The sequence below is a fragment of the Macrobrachium rosenbergii genome, chromosome 15 (assembly GCF_040412425.1).
Source record: "Macrobrachium rosenbergii isolate ZJJX-2024 chromosome 15, ASM4041242v1, whole genome shotgun sequence".
Lineage (NCBI taxonomy): Eukaryota > Metazoa > Arthropoda > Malacostraca > Decapoda > Palaemonidae > Macrobrachium > Macrobrachium rosenbergii.
The window spans coordinates 43337621-43359658 of NC_089755.1; the positions used below are offsets into that span (position 1 = coordinate 43337621).

General features: G+C 34.7%; 1 protein-coding gene across 8 annotated transcripts in view; it reads left to right on the plus strand.

Annotated features, from left to right (window-relative positions):
* The window catches only part of LOC136846600 (uncharacterized), a 729131-nt gene extending 714173 nt beyond the window's left edge, over nucleotides 1-14958 (plus strand). For all 8 annotated transcript variants that reach the window (XM_067117483.1, XM_067117482.1, XM_067117484.1 and 5 more), the window contains 2 exons: nucleotides 9921-10118; nucleotides 10996-14958. In XM_067117483.1, the coding sequence (XP_066973584.1) occupies nucleotides 9921-10118; nucleotides 10996-11751 (954 nt within the window). In that variant the 3' untranslated portion in view covers nucleotides 11752-14958. The remainder of the gene's footprint in view (nucleotides 1-9920; nucleotides 10119-10995) is intronic.
* Nucleotides 14959-22038: the final 7080 nt, after the last annotated feature.

Here is a 22038-nt window from a genome sequence, read left to right on the forward strand (position 1 = left end):
GTTTTTTTTTTTTTTTTTTTGAGAGTGGGGGAGCAGGGCTTCTTTATACTTCTGCCATGGAAAAAAAAGTGACAGGAATATTGAAAAAAATATAATTTTGATACACCTAATTTTAAAATGGAAGTAAATATTTAAGGAAATAGACCAGGGAGTTCACATACAACAAAACTTAATTTTGGGATTGATGAATCGTCACAAGAACTTATAGCAAGTGAAAGGAACCGCCACCATGTTCTTGACAGTTGTGAGAAATTGCGACATTAAAAAGTGGCTTTCACTTGTGACAGAACTTAACATATTATACTATAGCCTCCCCACCTGCTTTCTACCATCCGAACATTTGAAAAAAAAAAAAAAGTACTGCATAAATTGTGTAAAATTAAGAAAAGTCATGTGTCATTGACTGCTTTCGGTATGCCCCGAGAGTCTAAACTGGATTGTCATTGCTTTCTCTGGAAGAGGCCTAAATGGTTCCTTCTCCCCAAACTAGCAACTCTTGAAAAAAAAAAAATTTCAAAGAGGATTACAGTAGAAATTTCGCTCCGTACCAATATGGTTTACAGTATGATAAGGCTAATATTAGCAAACGGTTAAGCATTCATGAACGTTAGCTAGAGCTATGAAAGGTTAATCTAGGCAGGAACTTTGGGGTGAATAATATTAAAGATTTCGTAGAGTTATGATAAATCCTTTATTTTAACTCTGTTATAACTTTTAACTTTTATTATAGATCTAATGCAGTGTTATTTAAGAAGTCCACTTCCGTAAGGATGAAAGAAATTGCTTTTCTTTTTTATTTTTCAAGGTTCGTTTTGTGACATGCTGACTCAGCAATAATATGCTACTTTTTTTATTTTAGCAGACTACGGACAGTTGCTTGAAAAAATGCAAGCAAAATTAAAACAATAAAAAAAAAATATGTTTCCAATGGGTATATGTTTTAAGGTATAAAATCCTAGTAAAGCAAACTACTCATTGATTAATTTCCCTTATTCATCACGGTTCTTTAAGAGAATTTTAGGTGTTTATCATGATCCTTCGAATAAATATTCCGTAATTTTCTTGGTATTAAAGAAGGTAATTACCATACTCCTATTAATACTTAAGCGAAATTTCCCTCAAGTGTCGTAATTTCTAACAAGAAGTTTTATATTTATTCCAGCTTTGTGAAGCATTTCTCGACCTCATCGTTTTAGTGTTAGCTAAGGGCTTGTGGTTCCTTCACGGTTTTTATGCTTTAGCTGTTGAAATATACTGCACGCATGAGTGTCAGACTTTTATAGGTTGTATTTTCTTGCCTTAGGTACTAACAAATAACAATAAAGATGTTTTCCGGATGACTCGTACACAGTCATAGTGAGTAAAATTTACCATACACATTATATATATATATATATATATATATATATATATATATATATATATATATATATATATATATATATATATATATAACAACGGAAGTGGCAAGCAGGCTGCAGTTCGTACTGTCGTGTACGCAGTCTAGACTAAAGGTAAACTGTATAGTCTCCCGGGCAATATGTGGCAGTCTAAATCCTTAGCACAGGTGTGTGGTAGCGGTTTTTGGTTTCGATCCAAAATTATTTTACTGACGTCACTCACAAGTCGTATAATGTTGATTGTGGTTATTATTTTAATATTATGTATAATGCATAAGGAATTGAAAAACGTAAGCTCATTATTCTGTCATTCAGCTTAATTTGAGTCAGGCCGTTAGTAATCTTTTTCATAATAATGTTGATGACTTATAATATTCTTTTGCCGCTAAGTGGTGAGAGTTATGTAACTGTTGGATTGAGCATAAAGCATTATACTTTTTTGGAATACACTACTGACAGATTTATATATATATATATATATATATATGTGTATATATATATATATATATATATATATATATATATAATTGTTGGTTTAACGTTAAAAATAACGTTAAACCAACAATGTTTGTCTATTTTCTTGGAGCAGCACCATGCTAGGGTGTGTATGGGCGTGTGATATATGTAATATATGTGTGTACGTATGTGTGTATACACACACACACACTAAATGCCTGTTCTCGTTACATTCTTAATAAAGTTACTTTTACCGGTTATTCCTATTGCTTCTAAATTATAACACACCTATAAGAAACTTATTAGACAAACAAGCCTCACCAGCATCTCGTCGGGGAAAGCATCCCTTCTGTGCACTGCATTTCTCTCTATTTCCTTGTCCTTATTTTTCTGTTGGATGGGCACTGGATCAGGGCATTTCGCTACCCTCCGATAGCCCCTTCCTTGTACGTTATCATTTATTAATTTTTAATATCTTACTAAATCAATTTAATTTTCTTCAATAACTAAATCAGGATTCCATTGTCCTTAATTGCACTCATGACTTGATTGCCCTAAATTGCCCTCGTGATTTCAGTGTCCTTAATAACACTTATTATTTGATTGCCTTATTATTTGATTGCACTAATAGCTCCCATATCTTGACTGACTTTGATAGCACTAATTATTATCCTTAACAACAGTCATGATTTCAGTGTCCTTAATAACACTTATAAGTCTTGCTTTCGTTGTCCGTAGCTCTTCGTTGGGTGAGTCGGTAGAGCTGCGGACTGGCACTCGCTGGGCCGGAGTTCGATTCCCCGGCCGGCTTCTTCAGGAATTTATTTTTGGTGATAGAAATTCATTTCTCGCCATAATGTGGTTCGGATTCCACAATAAGGTGTAGGTCCCGTTGCTAAATAACCAATTGGTTCTTAGCCACGTAAAATAAGTCTAATCCTTCGGGCCAGCCCTAGGAGAGCTGTTAATCAGCTCAGTGGTCTGCTATACTTAGCAGCGCGCATGACGTGATTTCTCTTCACATTTATTGTTTTATTGTTGAAGTTATATTTTTCTCGTTTCTCAAAAGTAAAAATAGGCCAGAGAATCTTGAAAGCCCGTAAAAGAGCACGTACCTTAATTCATGAGAAGAGCTTCTTGATTATTTATATTTCCTAATCGATTTCATTGTCGTTCATTAGCCAATATTTCCATTAGTCGATGTGTCATCATTTTCTACACTTTCTCAGACATTATGAGTATTTTGAGATACCTAGGCTACCGTTCAGACATTCAGTGTATTTTGCCACCAGACAAGCATTGAAAATATTATTTTTTACTCGTCATACGTTCAGAATGCATTGTGTTACCCTTCAGACATTCAGAACACATTGCATTACCCTTCAGACATTCTAAAAGCGTGTTACCTTTCAGACATTCAGAATGCATTCCATTACCCTTCAGACATTCAGAACACATTGTGTTACCCCTCAGACATTCTGGATACATTTCATTACCAGCCATACATTCAAAATACATTGCATTACCCTCCAGACATTCTGAATGCATTGCGTTACCCTTCGGGCATTCTGAATGAACTGTGCTACCCGTCAGACATTCAGAATACAGTGCATTACCCTTCAGTCTTTCTGAATAAACTGCATTACCCTTGAGACATTCAGAATATATCGTGCTACCCTTCAGACATTCAGAATTATCTAGTGTAACCTTTCAGATATTTGGTACATCTTGAAGAAATCAATCAATTTCTGCTTCATTCAGCATCTTCGTGAAATGTCACCAGGGTTTACCTTTGATAAACTGCACTGCCCCTCTTCTGCTGACATTTTTGCTTATATTATACATCTGTCATCTGCTACTGTCCTTTACTTTCATGTTACGACCGGATTCATTCCAGTTGGAATCAGCGTCTTGGTCCCTTGTGGTTCTGACAGATGGTGTGTTACGTATTCCAGCCCCTTTTTGTATGTCTTGTTTCTTAATGCTATAGGTGGTTTGTTTGTTGTATCATAGTGCCTTGGACTACATATACCGTATATATATATATATATATATATATATATATATATATATATATATATATATATATATATATATATATATATATATATATATATATATATATATATGTGTGTATATGTATATATATGTGTGTGTATATGTTTTCCTTTTTTCTTATACATGGGATTCGTACGGGGACGCTGCTTTACTACATTCCATAATCTGTTGAAATACTTTAGTTAAAATGATGCCAGTTCATTCAGCAACTGATTATTAAAAAAAAACGCTGGCAGGACTGTTTTCGATTTGCTGACTTTTTAATTGAAAAAATGAATGTGCTCTTGTGATTTATGAATTTACTTTTCATCTTTTGTTTTAAATTCATGCGTCAATGTGTTGTAATGTTTTTACGTTGTCATTTTTATGGTAACGTTGTAATCATCTTTTCTACACACGAAGTTTTCTCTATTTTTCTCCCATACAAACGGAGAGAGAGAGAGAGGGGGGGGGGGGATTTTACAGCATTACCTTCCCCAGACACCTAGCGTCCGTTCCTTGGGTTCGTTTTCACAGGTTTCCCTGACGTTTCTTGACTCAGAGAGAGAGAGAGAGAGAGAGAGAGAGAGAGAGAGAGAGAGAGAGAGAGAGAGAATACTTCCTTTCCCATAACAGTTCTTCCTCCTCTTCATTTATATACGAAATACCTCAGAGGCTGAGGAACGTGACGCATAACTGGTGCGTATGTATGAGTAAGGATGTGTAGTTATGTTTGAATGTGCGTGTTTGTGAATGTGTGTACACATAGTAATCTAAACCTGCAGCCAGTCGGGTAATTAAACCCATACCGTAAGTTATTGATGGGGTGACTAGAGAGATTTCAAGTGAAGAACATGGGAGTAGGTTGCCATAGTGACTCCTCCTCGATACCAGAGAGAGAGAGAGAGAGAGAGAGAGAGAGAGAGAGAGAGAGTCTTCACATGTGTAAACTCCTATTGCAGGTCCGAAGGATTTGTTTTTGAGCGTGAATATTGGGGAATGTTGAAGTACAAAGATGAATAGCAATAGTCTTTTTTATTCTTTTTTTTGGTGACTGTAAATACCTGCAACCGATGCCGTTGCAACATGAGCTTCCGCCAGTCACGATTAGCTTCAGTTTTATCGGTGGCTATTTACCATCAACTCAGAAGCATACTACTGTTCACAGCATATTCTTTAACGTTGAAAAAATCATTCTTTAGTTATTTTAGGCGGGATCAGGAAGTTGAAAGTTTTATTATCATCCTCAAAGTAGGTATTTTCGTGCTTAAATATATGTAAAAATTTAACGTTTTTAATATTGTTTTTCGTTTTAAGAACAATTTCAATCTAGAAACTGAATTCATTGCTTGGGTCAGCAGAAGCGCGCCCGATTCCACGTGGAATCGACCTGACCTCGTTAGTGAGGCGAGTGTCACGACCACTACGCAGCTATGAGGCCAATTGCTAATATTATTATTGTTATTCGTCTTCACATTTATATATAATAAACGAAAGTCCATTAAACTCAGACGAATAATGATGAACTAAAATACAGATAAAAGAATTGATAACACGTTGATTAAAGGCTTATCTGGCGTCACGACTGCCAAGGTCATTGACGCCGAATTGCTCTCATATTCGGTCGTCTATTATTCTATATTTTATTTCATTATAAAAATGATCTTTTATGCTATTTGATTAAGAGTGTTCTTATTCTTAAGAATGAGTTTGCTCATTCCTCCATTAGAATGCACACACGGTATGAGTAATAATAATAATAAAATAATAATAATAATAATAATAATTATTATTATTATTATTATTATTATTATTATTATTATTATTATTATTATTATTATTATGCTACAGTTGACATTGCTACCTGGTGTAAGAATGCTTAAAATATTTTTTTTAATACTAGCATCATCCATGATCCGATAATCATAAAATAATCTCTCTCTCTCTCTCTCTCTCTCTCTCTCTCTCTCTCTCTCTCTCTCTCTCTCTCTCTCTCTCTCTCTCTCTCCCTTGTCTGGAAGTAGTTATAACAAAAATAAATAAATATTTTCATAAGGATATTGTTGCTGTTAGTTTTGATGCCTTGTGGGTTCACATCCATATTTGACGGTTATTCCTTGGAGGAATGACTTCAGGAAATCTGATTGATTAATGGTTACTAAAACTGGCGTCACAACATCTAAGTTATTGACGTCTCACCTTCTGAAATGAATTTAGGTTAACTTTAGGGACAAACTTAGGTCAACTTTAAGGATGAATTTAGGTCAGCTTTAGGAATGAGTTTAGATCAGTTTTTGTGATAAAATTTAGGTCTTTAGGGATGAATTTAGGTCAACTTTAGGGATGAATTTAGGTCAACTTTAGGGATGAATTTAGTTCAGCTTTAGGAATGAGTTTAGACCAGCTTTAGGGATAAAATTTAGATCAACTTTAGGATTAAGTTAAGGTCAACTTTAGGAATGAATTTAGGTCAACTTTAGGAATGAGTTTAGATAAACTTTAGGGATAAAATTTAAGTCAACTTTAGGAATGAATTTAGGTCAACCTTAGGGATGAATTTAGGTCAACTTTAGGGGTGAATTTAGGTCAGCTTTAGGAATGAATTTAAAACTTTGGAATTTTCTTCCGTCTGACTTTTCTTCTTTGTCATCCCCCTCGGTGGGTGATCTTGGGTCTTTGCTTGCGGTATGATTGATAAGTCTCCTGCAGTGCTTACTTCATCCCCCTCTGATAAAAGCCTCGGTGTCGATGACCTTTATAATTGCAACGACAGGTGGTTTTAGGTGAGGAAATTGGTTTTTTGACAGATAACCAATTTTTCAGGTTTTTTTTTTTTTTTTTACCAGATGTAGAGGAAATTGGTTTTCTGATAAGTAACCAATTTCTGTAAGGTGTGAAAGTATTAGAAAGTATTGTGTAGATGAGGATGTATTATGAACAAATTTTGTTTATCTTAATATATCATTTACTTTCAAGCCTAAACGATTCACTTCCTGCTTGATATAAACATGTTCATCATAAGAACGTCAATTTGCGTTTATTAGATGAATCAGTCGCGATTGATCCTTAATTTGGTTGAAGCCCGTTGGTTTTATCATTTATAGTGGCATTTATAGTTAATATTTTTCCATTTCACCTTTGTTGTCATTATGTCCATACACAGAAGATGTGTTATCAGATCGTGCCGTTATTATATCAATTTTTCCCATCATATTTTTTCTAAACTAAAATTAAGGCGATCATGTTGCCTAGACTTTAGTGTGGTCAGGTCGTCTGTTGTTATAATTTTTATTTTTTTTCCTTATGTGAAATACAAGTTATTATTATATAAATATTTAGGAAATGGAAGCATCGCATTTTGTCAGAAGCTCGGTATTGAGCTGTAATATAAATTTTAAAAAAAAAGTTCCAGGAATAGAATATATTATGCAAAACAGTTCCGGGACATCGTGTGTTATTTAATTGTGGAAAAAACACTATTTAGCCTCAGAGGAATCTTTGGTGGCAGTTGCTTGTAGAAAGAAATCTCTCTACTGTTTCCCTGAGGATGTTGTGCGGTTGGATTTCCAATAGTTCAAGCGAAGATGCAGTGCATTACTACCCTAAATCAATTTTCCTCGTATTGTAATAATTTACTTATATTTTTATCTATATAAATTTGCAAATTTATTTTTTCTTTTCTAACAACTGATCTCTGCTTTCTGTATTCCCTATCATCTTCTGGTATTTCTTTCTAATGAACACCACAATATTCTCTGGAAGCTTGAACTTCAGTTCAGTGGCCCCCCCGTGAGCTTGTTCCATATGAATAGGGTGCATCTTCTGAATAATAATAATAATAATAATAATAATAATAATAATAATAATAATAATAATAATAATAATCTACCTCACATTGACGTTTAGCCGGTTGCTAACCAAGATGACAGACAAGGTTTGACGGTGCCGGCCGCATGGCAGGTACTTAATAAACAGCCTATTCTTGCAAACCATGTCGGGACTGAGGGAAAAGCGAGCAGGTTTGTTCGGGCCGGGGAGGATGGAGAAGGGGAGGGGGTTGGGGGTGTTGAGGGTCGTCGGGTGGACAGGTGAGGGAGTCTGGAAGTACTCTTGCACCGCTTCGGGCTTTATGTGCACTCCCTCCTTTTTCTTCACCTTCCCCCTCCCCTCTCATCCCCCCCCCTCCGGTCCTCCAACCCCTTCTCCTTCTCTAGTTTGGGTTGGTAGTTGTCTTTTCCTCTCACTTCTCGAGTGTCTGTATTGGTATATCTCTTCCTGTAATCTTTTTTTTTTCTTTCTTTCTTTCTTTCATTCGAGCATCAACCTTTTAACATCGCTGGAGTGCTTCAGATTAGGGAAGGGAGAATAGCAGTTTTGTCGAGATTTATTTTCCTTGCGTGGAGTAGTACCCCTCTTCCTCCTCCCTCTCCCTCTGCTCCTCCTTCTCTCCCCCTCCCCGCGCATGACATTCGCTTATATCTCTCTCTTTCTCTCTCTTTACATATACATTTTAAATATATATATATAGTGTATATGTATATATAATATATATATATATATATATATATATATATATATATATATATATATATATATATATATATTTATGCATATATATTAATTAATTGATTGATTCCACAAAACACAAGGTATTTGTTTTTAACGCTAAAAAACGTATGAAGAAATATGCATAATTTATATTTTTCTCTTTCAGCTTAAAAATGTTTTATATTTTAGATCATGAGTTTCCTTTATCAACTTTTCCGTGTGTATGCGTGATATTTATTGCTGAATTATTATGGCCCTAATTTCTAACTTGGTAACGAACATCTGTTAATACTACTTGTACACATGTATGTATAATTTCTTAATCCTAATTCTTCGTGGAAAATTTACCTTTATCATGAACTATTTTTTTCAGGATGTAGGTTTCATGTAAAATTCTATCTGGTCTAGAAAATTTTATTAGGTTTTGTCCGTCGCGTTGCCTTTATTTTGAACTTAAAATCATTTGAATACAAGTTGGTTTTTAGGACATTGCCTCTTGATTTTTTTTTAGATTAAATGAAGTAAAGAGAAGAAAAAACCTAATGTATGTGTGACTTGTTAAATAAAGCCCTAGGTGTGTTATTTTAAGTCACCGCTGGTTTATTGTTTTAAAATTGTCGATGGATGCAGAGCCTCAGTTATCTGCAATTATTAGCCATGTAAGTATGTTACATACTGCATGCGTATTGCGTTCATAAATGCATCACTGACCTTGTCTAAGAATCGACATCCTGTGTAACAGTAAACTTATGGAGACTATGAATAGCAATTCCGTTCTTTAGAGATGAGAAAATAAGACCATTGTCTTGTATGAAAATCGTGGTATACTGCCATAAATACACTTGAAAATTCTTGAGCATTACCAGGAGTACTGTCGGTTCTGACAGTACGGCTCGAAATGCTTACGGATTATACGTGTATATTTATGTCAATATACCAAGATTTTCATACAAGAAAATGGCCTTATTTTAACCATCCCTAAAGAACCGGTCTGTTCTTCATAGTCCCCATAAGTTTAATGTTACACAGAATGTGGATTCTCAGACAGGGTCAGTGGTGCATTTAACGTATTTGCATACTTACCTAAATCATTGCAGATATTAGGGGCTTTGCATCCAGGGACAAGTTAAAACAATCACCAACGTTGACTTATAACAACACATGAAGGGCTTTCCTTTACCAAGCCACACATGCATTAGGTGTTCTCTTCTCTTTTTGCTTCTTTACTCTCAAAAAATAACATCAGGGGTCACTGAACGCAATCCATCTGTTTGTTATTCAACAAGAAGCAGCTTTTCAGTAACTCAGGCATATCTCGTGAGAAGGTTCACGACGAAATTTCCGGATTCACCCTTATGTATGTAGCTGGTGCTTGCCTCCTCCTCTCTGCATAATGCCACTCCCTCGCTCTCGCTTTATCGTTGCTGTCGATGATACCAGCATCCTAACGTCCATTGTTTTCGTCCTCTGTGCCCACAGGTGTTGTATGTGTGCGAGGGCATGAGTGGAAGCGTTGGAGAGGCCATGGCTGCCGCCCGGGACCGGGCCACCCGTTATCAGAGCGTTCAGCAGGATTTTGCCCTTGGCCTACCCCATCAGGTGCGCCGACCCGATGGAGAGGAGAGGAGATGCACTATACCCAATATGAAGCCCTTTGCTCCTACCTCGGATTCGCAGGTAAGTATGTCTCCTCTTGCCCTCTCTCTCTAGATAGGTCTTGCCAAAAAAAGCTTTAAAGAACACTCTAGACGTTTCAGGTTTTTAACCGTTTTGCTGATGTTTTAGAAATGGTTTCTCTGAAGTGGATGTCTGGAATTCCATTTAGAAATCATACACAGTGGTGAAGGTTATTTATTTTTTGTCTTTTAGTTACTGATTATTAATATCACTCGCACGTTTTGACATTTCATATACTAGTTTACAAAAGCAGAATACATCAATTCCTGATAGAAAGTGTATGAATATATGACTGTGTGTGCACATGGATGCCCATATGTTGAAAAATACATGTTTGCTTGTGGAGCATTTAGCAGGGATCCACAATAATAGATTCAAAATGTAATTATATATTTGTGATATATATCATCTATTAATATGAAAAGAGATTGTGTTTATACACATACACATATATATATATATATATATATATATATATATATATATATATATATATATATATATATATAATTGTATATATATATATATATATATATATATATATATATATATATATATATATATATATAATTGTATATATATATATATATATATATATATATATATATATACCTATATCTTTCTCTCACTATATATATATATATATATATATATATCACAAGTGACTGGTTTTAGTCTTTATATCCAAGACATCTTTGAGAATTATATGCTGTGTATGTAATATGTATGTATATATGTATATATATATATATATATATATATATATATATATATATATATATATATATATATATATATATATTATGTGTGTGTGTGTGTGTGTGTGTGTACAAAATTCCATTGCTTTAAACCACTTAACTTGGATATATATTTTCAGGAAGCAGAAACAACTCGTGAGTACATCAAGCCACCCCCTAATAAAACACTCTTTGATGTACCTCCTCGATCGTATTCTATGGGAATGCTTAATCGAGAGTGGGACGTGGTGCCAAGTGGAATGCATCCTCATCAACAGCAGCAGCAGCAGCATCACCATAATCATTATTCAGCACCATTGGATCCTGCTGGATCAGCAGCTTCATCTTCGTCGTCGTCGCCGTCTTCTTCTTGGCCAAGTTGGGGTAGTGGTGATGAATCAAGTAGGGGATCGCCTAGAAGGGTACGTAAGACCCTGGGATTTGGACAAAAGGGGTCTCCAAGCTTATTATCCAATTGTATCGCTCCATTCACCTCACCAAAGAACGAAAGAGTACCCCAGTCTCCTCAAGATGGGGGCCGGAGGGCAAATCGACATCAGGGAGTGTTGAGTACTGGTACCCTTTTGTCTTCTCAAGACCAATATTGCCCAGCAGCCAGTACGTGGGCGGACATTACCACAGTGTCAGTGCCATGTGGATCCTCTCACAGTCCCAATTACCCTAGTGGGTCAGGGACATCCCAGGGAACACTTGGTAGTGGTATGGGTGTACCGGGGGACCCACCACATCTGTATGAACAATCCTCTCAGTCAGGCTGCAGTGCACCTGCGGACCATGAGCTTCCGCCACTATATAGTGAGGTGATAGAAAATCCCACCGTATGTAGAAGTGTTAGTAGACCTTCAGAACAAAGGACAAACAGTGGGAAAATATGACCACCAAGGCGTTTACTTAGTCTTTCAAACATACTTTATATCACTTAAGATATACTTGTTGTAATGAAAGTTGTTATATCCCCTGGGATGTGATAAGTGACACATGATACAGTGCTAAAGCCAGCAGGTGTCTTGGTGCTCAGTAATATTGGGCCAATGCTCAGGCTTTCACCTGTGCATTGTCAGCTGCCAGCATGTATGCGTACAGGGCTGTGTCAGGATGGCCAATCCTTGGTCTGTTCTGATACATTTCATGTACATACAAGAGAGGCAAGCAGCATGCACCAGGGCTCTTTTTCGCCAGATGGGACTGGTGCATGTAAGAGGCAGGAAGCATGCATTCTGGGCTTGCCGAATGGGGCCGATGCATGCAAGGACCATAGCAGTTGGGACCAGCCGCTCTCGTGGTGGTGGATGATGATGATGATGGATTCACCAGTGCCTGGGGTCCCAAGGACCAGTGCCACATTGGCTGAGCAGCAGGACAGAATTTCCTCTCTTTTGTTGAATATAAATTTTGCTCTGCTGACAGCTGGTGTGGTCCATACAGTGTATTGTTGAGTGGTGCAGCAGCATTTCCAGGGCCAAGTCCCATATGTGATAGGCCTTTCTCTCTCTCTCTCTCTCTCTCTCTCTCTCTCTCTCTCTCTCTCTCTCTCTCTCTCTCTCTCTCTTACTTCGTTCCTCTTTCCTTTGCTTTGTTCCTCTCTCTCTCTCTCTCTCTCTCTCTCTCTCTCTCTCTCTCTCTCTCTCTCTCTCTCTCTCTCTCTCTCTCTCTCTCTCTCATTAGACAGGTGATGGAGTGTGGTGCATGGCGGCGATGGCTGAGGGAGTGTGGCTGGGCATCCTGTAGATGATGATAAGTGAGGCAGACCAGAGACTCAGGGAACACTGCAAAATATAGCTTTTTATTACTCCTTAATTATAAATATATAAAAATTGTGATTTCATATTGTGTAATGATTAAACTTAGTAGGTTCCCTGTGACTGGATGGGAGCAAAACTGGTCAATGAAGGTGTGATGGGGAAGGTGTCATGGGCCTTGGAGGTGGAATCACTCATTATGAATCCAACAGTTTTGAGACAAGTGACACAAGTACCCTTCACCCACTATCAACCTTGCCTTTTAAAAAAAGCACACTCACACACACACACACACACACACACAGGAATACACAATATTTTCACATAAATTCATATTACAGGTGTGTGCATATCTCCAGGCTTGGCTGGTCCCCATGTGGAGTATAGTATTGTAGGTAACACTCACTGTTATTCCACTGCCAGGTATATTTTAGGTTTTGTAAGACTTCCTGTAACTTATTGTTCTGCCATGTTGGCAGGTGATAATCCTTCCACCCTAGCTGCTAAGCAGTCATTTTGCAAGAATGCATCAGACATGGTATGTATGTATGAGGCTGAGAGTGCAGTGTGATTGGCAATTGTTAAAAAATGAAACTGTGGTAAACTGTTCAAATCCTTAAGTACAGTGAGCCCAGCCACGCTGCTCATGGATAAAAATATAACTCCTTCAGTTTTGTCAGTCTTTTTCTTGGGATGTAAATCATCCTCATGCTTTTTTTTTTTACCAACTTTTAATTTTTTTTTCTTTAATCATTCTGACCAAATCTGGGTTTTGTATTCATCACTCCATTCTTAATCATTCTGTTCATTACTTATAGCAGTCATCTAAAATTATTAGGGTTGAAGTAATGATACACTTTACATCATTTTTATTGTGAAATTTGGATGATTAAGACGTATAACTAAATTTTGTAATATTTTACAGGCTATGAGATACTGATTAAAGATACCCAACTGTGAAGTACCTGGTTTCTTAGTCATGTACGTCAATTAATCAAATTATTCTTTTGTAAATAAATATCAGAACTTATATTCAAACAAATGTAAGAATTTGTACTCTAAAAGAAAACTTTTTATTTAACCTCTGTTTCACTTATCAGAAGTCTGTGCAGTAATATTCAAAATGTTCGAATCTGAAAGACCTTGATTTCCATGTTTTGAAAAATGATTATTTTTTAAGTATTGTCATTCACTATTTCTTGTTAACCATCTACCTAAAGTTTTACTTGTGCATTCTGTTTTTGCCATGGCTTTATTATTTTCCACCTGTCGGTCATTATTATTTCTCAAAAACTAACCTACTTACAGTATACTGATAAAAAGTTTGGAACTGAGGTTATAAGAGGATGTAAATTTCTTCTCCACAAACAAAGAAGTGTTTAGGAAAATAGTAATATGAAGGCAAATTTATTCATCAAGGTACTGGAAATATAAAGCATTTAAAACTGTTAAGAATGAGGAAACTGTATGCAGTTCTAAATCAAGGTGTTGTCAAAGGCAGCTGTTCTGTCACAAACTGTCAATAAGCACTAGAGAATCTGTGATGTTGACTAAGGAAGTGAATCCCCCGCATGGCATTGGATGTTTGGAATGTGTGCATTGGGCCCAGGTCAAATGTAGAGAATGTCATATTTTTACCTTTTTATGTGAGACTTCTTCATGGTGCTATAGGTATTTTATGAGGGAATAATTTATGCTATGAGCTTCCAAGGCAGTGCAGTGGAAAATACAAGTTGAAAGTAACTGATGAAAATAACATGGATAAGGTTTAAAAATCCATCTCAGGTTTATCAATTAGTTATTATCGGTTATTGGTTTGTTACACTACCAGTTCATTTGGATGAGTTTGTGTCAAATCAATGTTAAGTATCACATGATAATTGTATTTTACAATTCTATTTACCAAGTAATTTTCAGTTATATTTGAAATTTTTTTTCATGTATAGAGTTTACATAATTTTTTCCAATATTTTATCATAAATGCTGTCGTAGTTTTCTATAAGATGCTGGAAATCTGGCTTTTTCTCTCTTCAATTATTGTGTTTTGTATGTAATATTACCATGAGGGGCAGTTATCCTTACTGATGCTGTATTTTGTTATACTTTCACCTATATTTTTTACTAGATATATATTTCATTAGTATTAGATATCAGGGTATACTGTTATTTTATAAAGACATCGATTCAGATGATTAAATTATAATGTACTGTACTTAATTAATGAAAGATATTGGTCAAGATAGTGATTGGCTGCCATATTTCATCTGAATGTTTAAATCCATGTTTCTTACAAAGCTAAACATGATTTTTTTGTCATAGATTATAATAAAGATATGCCATATATATCTTTCTACAGAATCTCATCAATGTGTCACGAACTTGAAATAACTGAATCCTGTCAATTTAATTATTTCTGTCAAGACTGTATTCACAGTAAAATTTATATATATATATATATATATATATATATATATATATATATATATATATATATATATATATATATATATATATATATATATATATATATATATATATATATATTACACAGTATCTAAAGAGAAAAGGAAATAAAAGGCCTATCCTTAAGTACAGTGGTGTAGTGCTGGGTTGGTACTTAGCAGACCCAAGTTGTAACTCAATGCTGCAGCATACCAATGTTCTGGATGTAGCAGTGCCTATGATGGGTACAAAGCATTGCCCATTCCCCATCCCCTCCCGTAAAGATAGGTGTATCCTTAGGATCCCTCCCATGAAGATAGGTGTATCCTTAGGATGGATTATATCACAATAATCTCAGCTTAAATTGAATTGAGTTCACTACAGTTTGTATTTGGGGATCTCAGCATTCAAGGAAGGATGAACTACCTCTAGTGATAATGTATTATAGAATCCTTTACTTGTGCTCTTGTGTCTTTGGAATAACTATATTATTTTGTTTATTTATATATGTTGTCATTAATAAGCATTCGAAGGCTAGCTAGTCTCCCCTCAGGGTCACCCAAATAATTGATGGCAAAGTCACATTGGATGTAGCATTACAGGTAATCTAATGAAGTCTTTTATACAAATGCTGTACAGTACAGTGGAAATTTCGTTCTTCTCTATGTGCTGAAATGTAATTCTTGGCAAAGCCGTGCTTATTCACATGGTACTTTGTACCGTTTGGTTTTTCCTACCTTTGCTTTAACTCTTCTTTAGAAAAATATTTGCAATGTTTACTTCCATATAACTACTGTAAAAATATATCATATGATTGATACATGAAAAATTGTTACAAATTTTCATTAAGGTTCAAGAACTGACACTAGAAAATCTTTTGATATAGCATTAGTCAGTAACAAGCTTTGAATGATTGGGTGATGCAGTCATGCTTGTAAGCATAAATCGGCGCCATAGTGTTTGTATTACCTTTGTGGCCTCCCTATTTTCTCAAAAGTGGTTTCAAAGTCATTGAAATGATTTTAGGCATAAAAGTATTGTCATTGGGCTTTTAAATTTACATAGTATGATTAGGCATTGGTTTTAATTTTGTTTTTCATTCATCTGGTATTTTAGTCTAATTTTACTGATATTTTGTCAAGATATACTTTCTGATTGTAATACATCTGCCTTGTTGGAGTCAATTAGGATTGCAGTATTTCATAATGTTGCCATCTGTTATGTACTGTACAACCTTAGTTTCTCTCAATTTTCCTATGTTTTAAATTTGTCCATGGTTTTACGTGAATTATCCCTAAAATTCTCTCTTTGCATTGATATTACCCAATATTGTTTTTCATGCTTTCCAGTTAGTACTCTTGGGTTCAGAACCATTATCTTGGAATTTTCAGTACCTCGTGTTTTTGTAGTACAGTACTGTTTCTTTTTGTGTTGAGGTTAGTTACTAATCTGTGTTCATGGTACAAGTAACTCAAAACATTTGAGTTCAAGTTCTCCACCTTTGAATTTATAAACTGCAATCTAATGACAAAAGAAAGAGCAACATAGTTTTGGAGATTATAATTATTTAGCAGCCAGCAATGATGTAGGAGATCCTCTCAAAAGTAATATACAGTTATACTGTATATAGTGTTCATTAATTTATAGTATTTATCTTTCTTTTCATTATGGGAATCAAATTACTTTCTCAGAATACAATCTTTAATAGTCCTTTTTATTCATAACTTTTATCAATTGATCCACAGTTTATTTAACAGGTGAAATATACTCTAGGATGTAATTGATAGCACAGAACATAGGAATATTGATGGTAATTACTGATCTACATCTTCAAAGTTTGATTTAAAACATTCCAAGTATACGTAAATCTTCACACAGGGATGTTAACCAAATATTGTGGAGCAAAAATGTATGTCTGGTTTCACTGTCTTATGCATTTCATAAACTGCATCTTTACACATGATATTTCAAGACACGAGAGTTTCATCATGCAAAATAGCTCACATGACACACAGAACATTAGTGGTCGAATTTGGATAAACAAAAAAGCAGTGTTTCATATGTAATTCAGGCAGAAATTGCACAAGATTGAAGAAAGTGGAGAAAAATTGGGAACTTCAGTAGGTCTTAAATTGTGGATGTCCAGAAGCGAGAAAGCATTGCTCGCTCATGTTGGTGTATGGAACCAAAAAACAGAAAGTAGCTTTTTGAATGGTTGAAGAATGAGATTTTCTTTCTATATTTACTCAGCACAGCACTATACTGTATCCTAATGTAAGATTTCTGTAGGAAGTGCTGCTTATATGCATTTGTTGGAAATCATGATTGCTAGCATATTATTTTTTCATTTATGACTGGCTGTTCTGGTTGCCTAATACAGTAGTAAATTTCTTTTGGAAAGCAAGAAGCATTATATATGAAAAGACACCACTTCACCCCTATCAGCCATTTTGGAAAAGGCCGAGTTTTTGCCAAAAACTTTATTTCTTCAGTGTATCTAAATTTTAGAAACCCATTTCATAACTATATCCTCTTTAGCATAGTATTTCATTTGCATGTTACCCCCCAAAGGGTAGTGAGCCACTTGCAAGATTTACTGGGCCTGCTTTCTTCTTCTGTATCTGTGAATATTGCGCAACAAGTGTATGAAACTTATGAAAATATCAAAAGCAGCTTGGATGAAAATTGGTAATGCTTATTTTCTTATTGTGGGTTGAACACAGTCTTGATTTATGATGGTTATCACTGTTGATGTGCAATATGAAAGTTTGGTTTAAAAGTTTAGTATAGAAACCAACCAAATTTCTCATTTTTGTCAGCATATATATATATATATATATATATATATATATATATATATATATATATATATATATATATATATATATATATATATATATATATATATATATATTGTGTTTGTGTGCAGTGATTTTAAACTCAGGTAATACAAGGGTGACATTGTAAAGGAAATTGAAGTATCAAAGAGCAGCAGACTAAGAGAACGCTTTTCCTGCTACCTTCTATCCCCTCCTTGCAAGTCACGAATCATGAATGTTTCTGGAAGGTTTTAAGTGAATGTGTAGTATGCCACATTGAGTGATAGGTATTAGACAATTTCAGTGAAGACTACATTTAAAATGATTAACGAAAATTGAGAACGTAAGTGCTTTAGTACTTTTCCCATTATGCAGTACTGTACATGAAATCAGGAGTGAATTTTAACTAAGAATTCAAAGAACCCTCGAGATGGTACTGTTAATAGAGAGATTAACAATTCATTCTTTAGTTACTGTATTTTCCATTGAATGGAGAGGAACAGCTGTATGATTGAAAGTTTGGAAAAAGTTCTCGAGATCCACGTGTGTATTGTAGAAAGGCCCTGGCTAAAACTAAGGAAAGGAACGAGATTTGGGAACTATTCCATTGGTGTATATATTATATTTGTGTGTGTGTGTATGCATGTTACTTCCGAGTGAAAGGTTACTGAATACTGAAGGCCAAAGCTGTCAGGCATAACAGGGACAAGGCATTAACAAGATGTGAAAGTAACAATTTATGACTAGGGAAATAATTAACAATTTCTCATGACTTTTCTATAACACTGTACTGTGCTTTTGAGGTTAGCAATTCCAGAATAGTTATACAGTATCATAGATGAAAGTTATACTGTAGCTGAGCACTGAACATATAATTATATAAACACTACACTGATATTAGATCAAAATTACAAGGTAAATTCACATTTAAACTGTGTTATTGCATATAAAAGATATACACTAGCTTGACATTAAAGAAGCACAATTCTACATTGATGTTAAATCAAATTCCAATAAATTTATATATAAAGTTTACATGTAACCTTAGTTTACATTATAGTATGTGAAAGATGTGTACCAACAGTACATGTTAAGAAACAAAAAGTTGTGTTAGAAAGATGGTCAGGAATTTTGTTATTTTTCATTATAAGTTTCTCCCTCCCTTATCACAGGCTATGATATTTATGGTCTGGGAATTTTTATATTAAAAGCTGTTTATATATATATATATATATATATATATATATATATATATATATATATATATATATTATATACACACACAGTGAGTCTTGAGTTAGGTTGCATGACAGCTAGTTCTTTGAACACTGAAATGGGTCACCAATAGTACCGCTTTGCCATCTCATTTATAACAAGATCTAGTCTAACAGTTGTCAAGTTTTTGTTCATATTTATTTAAGGTGTTTTCCAAGGAATAGAGCACAGAAGACTTCTTCCTTTGACTCATTTTTCCTTCCTTTGTACATACGCTGATTTTTAGCGTTTATGTATCAGTTACTGATTACAAACTGCTAATAACTTAAGAATGCTGTCCAGTCTTGAGAGGACATTATTTCAAGTGCAAGTCATTTTCTGTACTAAAATTAAAGAAAGGGCTACATCACTGGCCGTCAGTATGGCTAAAGTAGACTATGCTTGACTGGTTGCAATCCATGCAAAGCTGTTTAATATTCTTTATCAAGTTAGTTTCTCTCAGTTGAATTAATTATCAGTGGCTGCCTTTCATAATCATATATTAGTATCTGACCATTCACACTTACCATGTTACTTTGCTCTTTGGAGAAGGATTGTAAGATTGTGGTGATGATTCTTTGTAAATCAATGTGTGATATTTACCCATTATTACAATAGGACTAGCACATATTGACAAAACAAGATTTATTTTCCTGAGATAGGTGGACATGCAATTTCTTATTTATTTTGGCCTTCAGGAGAAAATTATATTCTCTGTTTTGTACTGCTTTACAAAATGCCATGAAATGATGCTTCTTTTGTTTAGTAACAATTTGTTTTGTACAGTGTGAAATTCATACAGTGGTGCTTGAATAGTAGCAAATAGCTAATGACCACAAGATGCTTAGCATATGCCAAAATAGCATTCTGTTGTGCCTGTATTACCATCATAATTTTGAGGAAGATTGTGCTAATTTTACATTAAATTGTAGGCAATTAAATACTGTATTTGGTCTTCTACATAAATTCAAGTCTTATGATGGAATTTTGGATTTTATATTCCATGAGTGTGATAGCAGAGGGTTATGATTTCCAATTAATGGCTATATTTAAACTAGATAAATTATTAATTTGCTCCTTGTGTTTAGCACTGCTCGTTCCCTCTTGGAAGGTTTTGGTGTTGCCAGACTCTTGCAACAAATAACCTTAAGCAGTGTTTACCAATGAATATGTGGCCAGTTATGTAGAATATTTTGGGTCATTTAGGAGTATTGTTATTGAGAGACATCACTTTTAGTTTAATGCTCCTTTTTCATAGAACCCTTTTGCTGCTTTTCTGACAGTGATGAAATATGTTTTGTTTATTATTTTGAAATGCAGTTTATTTGGTTTTAGAATAAAATACACTTAAACATTTCCTAAGATTAGTTTTAAAATAGTGTTCATTAGGAAGGATTTTAGACATCAAAAGGGTTAAGTAAGCATGATTGTGACTTGTATGAGCTGTGAATTGAAAGTTAAAACGTATTTGCAGTGCCATTCTGTAGTAATATTATTGAGTTATAAAATCCTGATTTTATTGGCAAACTAAACAGAAAATGGCTCATGTCACCAGATTTTTCGTGGCCCTATACTGGTACCACTGTTTGTACGTATGAAAATATTTGATATTTTTATATCAGCATGTTGCTTTTAGTTTTGTAGTCTTGGTGAAGGAAAATTCTTCTTAACTGATTTGTGACTTGTAAAGGAAGCATTGTTAAGGTGATAAAGAAAGAATACTGTATAGCTCATGAACTGTCTTGATACTGGAATAATTAAGACACCATTCTGGCAGGAAAGTGTCTCACAATTTATGTAAAGTGAAATTGGTTTGTGAAAAACTTGAAGAAAATAATTATTTTTTGAAATATGCTGTTTCCTATGATTTCATCATCCTTCCAAAATGTTTTTGTAGAATCAAAGGATTTCATTTGGTTAGCAACCAAGCTCTTTATGCTTTGATTTCTGGTCATTGTGCTGCCAGATTGGTGAATAATAACACTAGACAGCCTGAAGAGCTCGACCTGTCATTATAAGATTGTCACATTTTGTACTGTGTCCCCTGACTAGGCTAAATTATTATTGGATCCTTATAGTAAGTACAGTTATTCCCCTCCCCCAACTTAATGCCCAGAAATACTGACAATTACAGTAGTATAAAAACTTCAGGTACAGGTACTAAAAATTTCTTTTTATCGAGAGCTTAATGATTCATAAGCAATAGTTCAATGGGTGATTAGATCATCACTCACTACTACAGGTACATAGGATTTTATTTCAGTTGTGTCACTGTGACCAATTGTACATTTTTTCCTTAATTGATAGATCAGCTGATATGCTAACCTGTAATTCCTTTGTACAAAGTACCAGAATTGACAAGGGAAGAAGATTCAAAAGCAGGCTTTCTTTTTCCGTAGGTGGCCTCTCATGCTGCCATCCAAATCACTTCCACAATTTAGAATCCTGCGTTCATTATGAGCTTTATGTTTTATGAATAGGTTACTGTATTGAATTCCTGGGAACATTTCAGTAAACACATTTTTCTTCCCAAATCTAAGTTTATATATATTGTTAGACTGATTCATAGAGCACTTTATGGCGCTAATATCTTTGTGATTTATTGTAGTGTCATTTATTTTTTATAGATTTAACCCTCCAACTTGGATAAGGGTATTATTAACTTTTTCCCTTTCCTGCCAATTGACAAATTTCATAAATTTGTTAGGCTTATGATGCTATAAATTTCTTCCCTATCGTATTGCCCCAAATTGTTACAGTATTTTCGTGGTGTAGTTTCACATTTAATGCATTAACATTCCACTAGTTTTTCGTACTGAATGTCAAGTAAAAGGTTAAAACCATGAATTCCTAATAGACTGACCTCCCAACCCACCACTAACCACTGTCATAACCGTCACTGATTAGC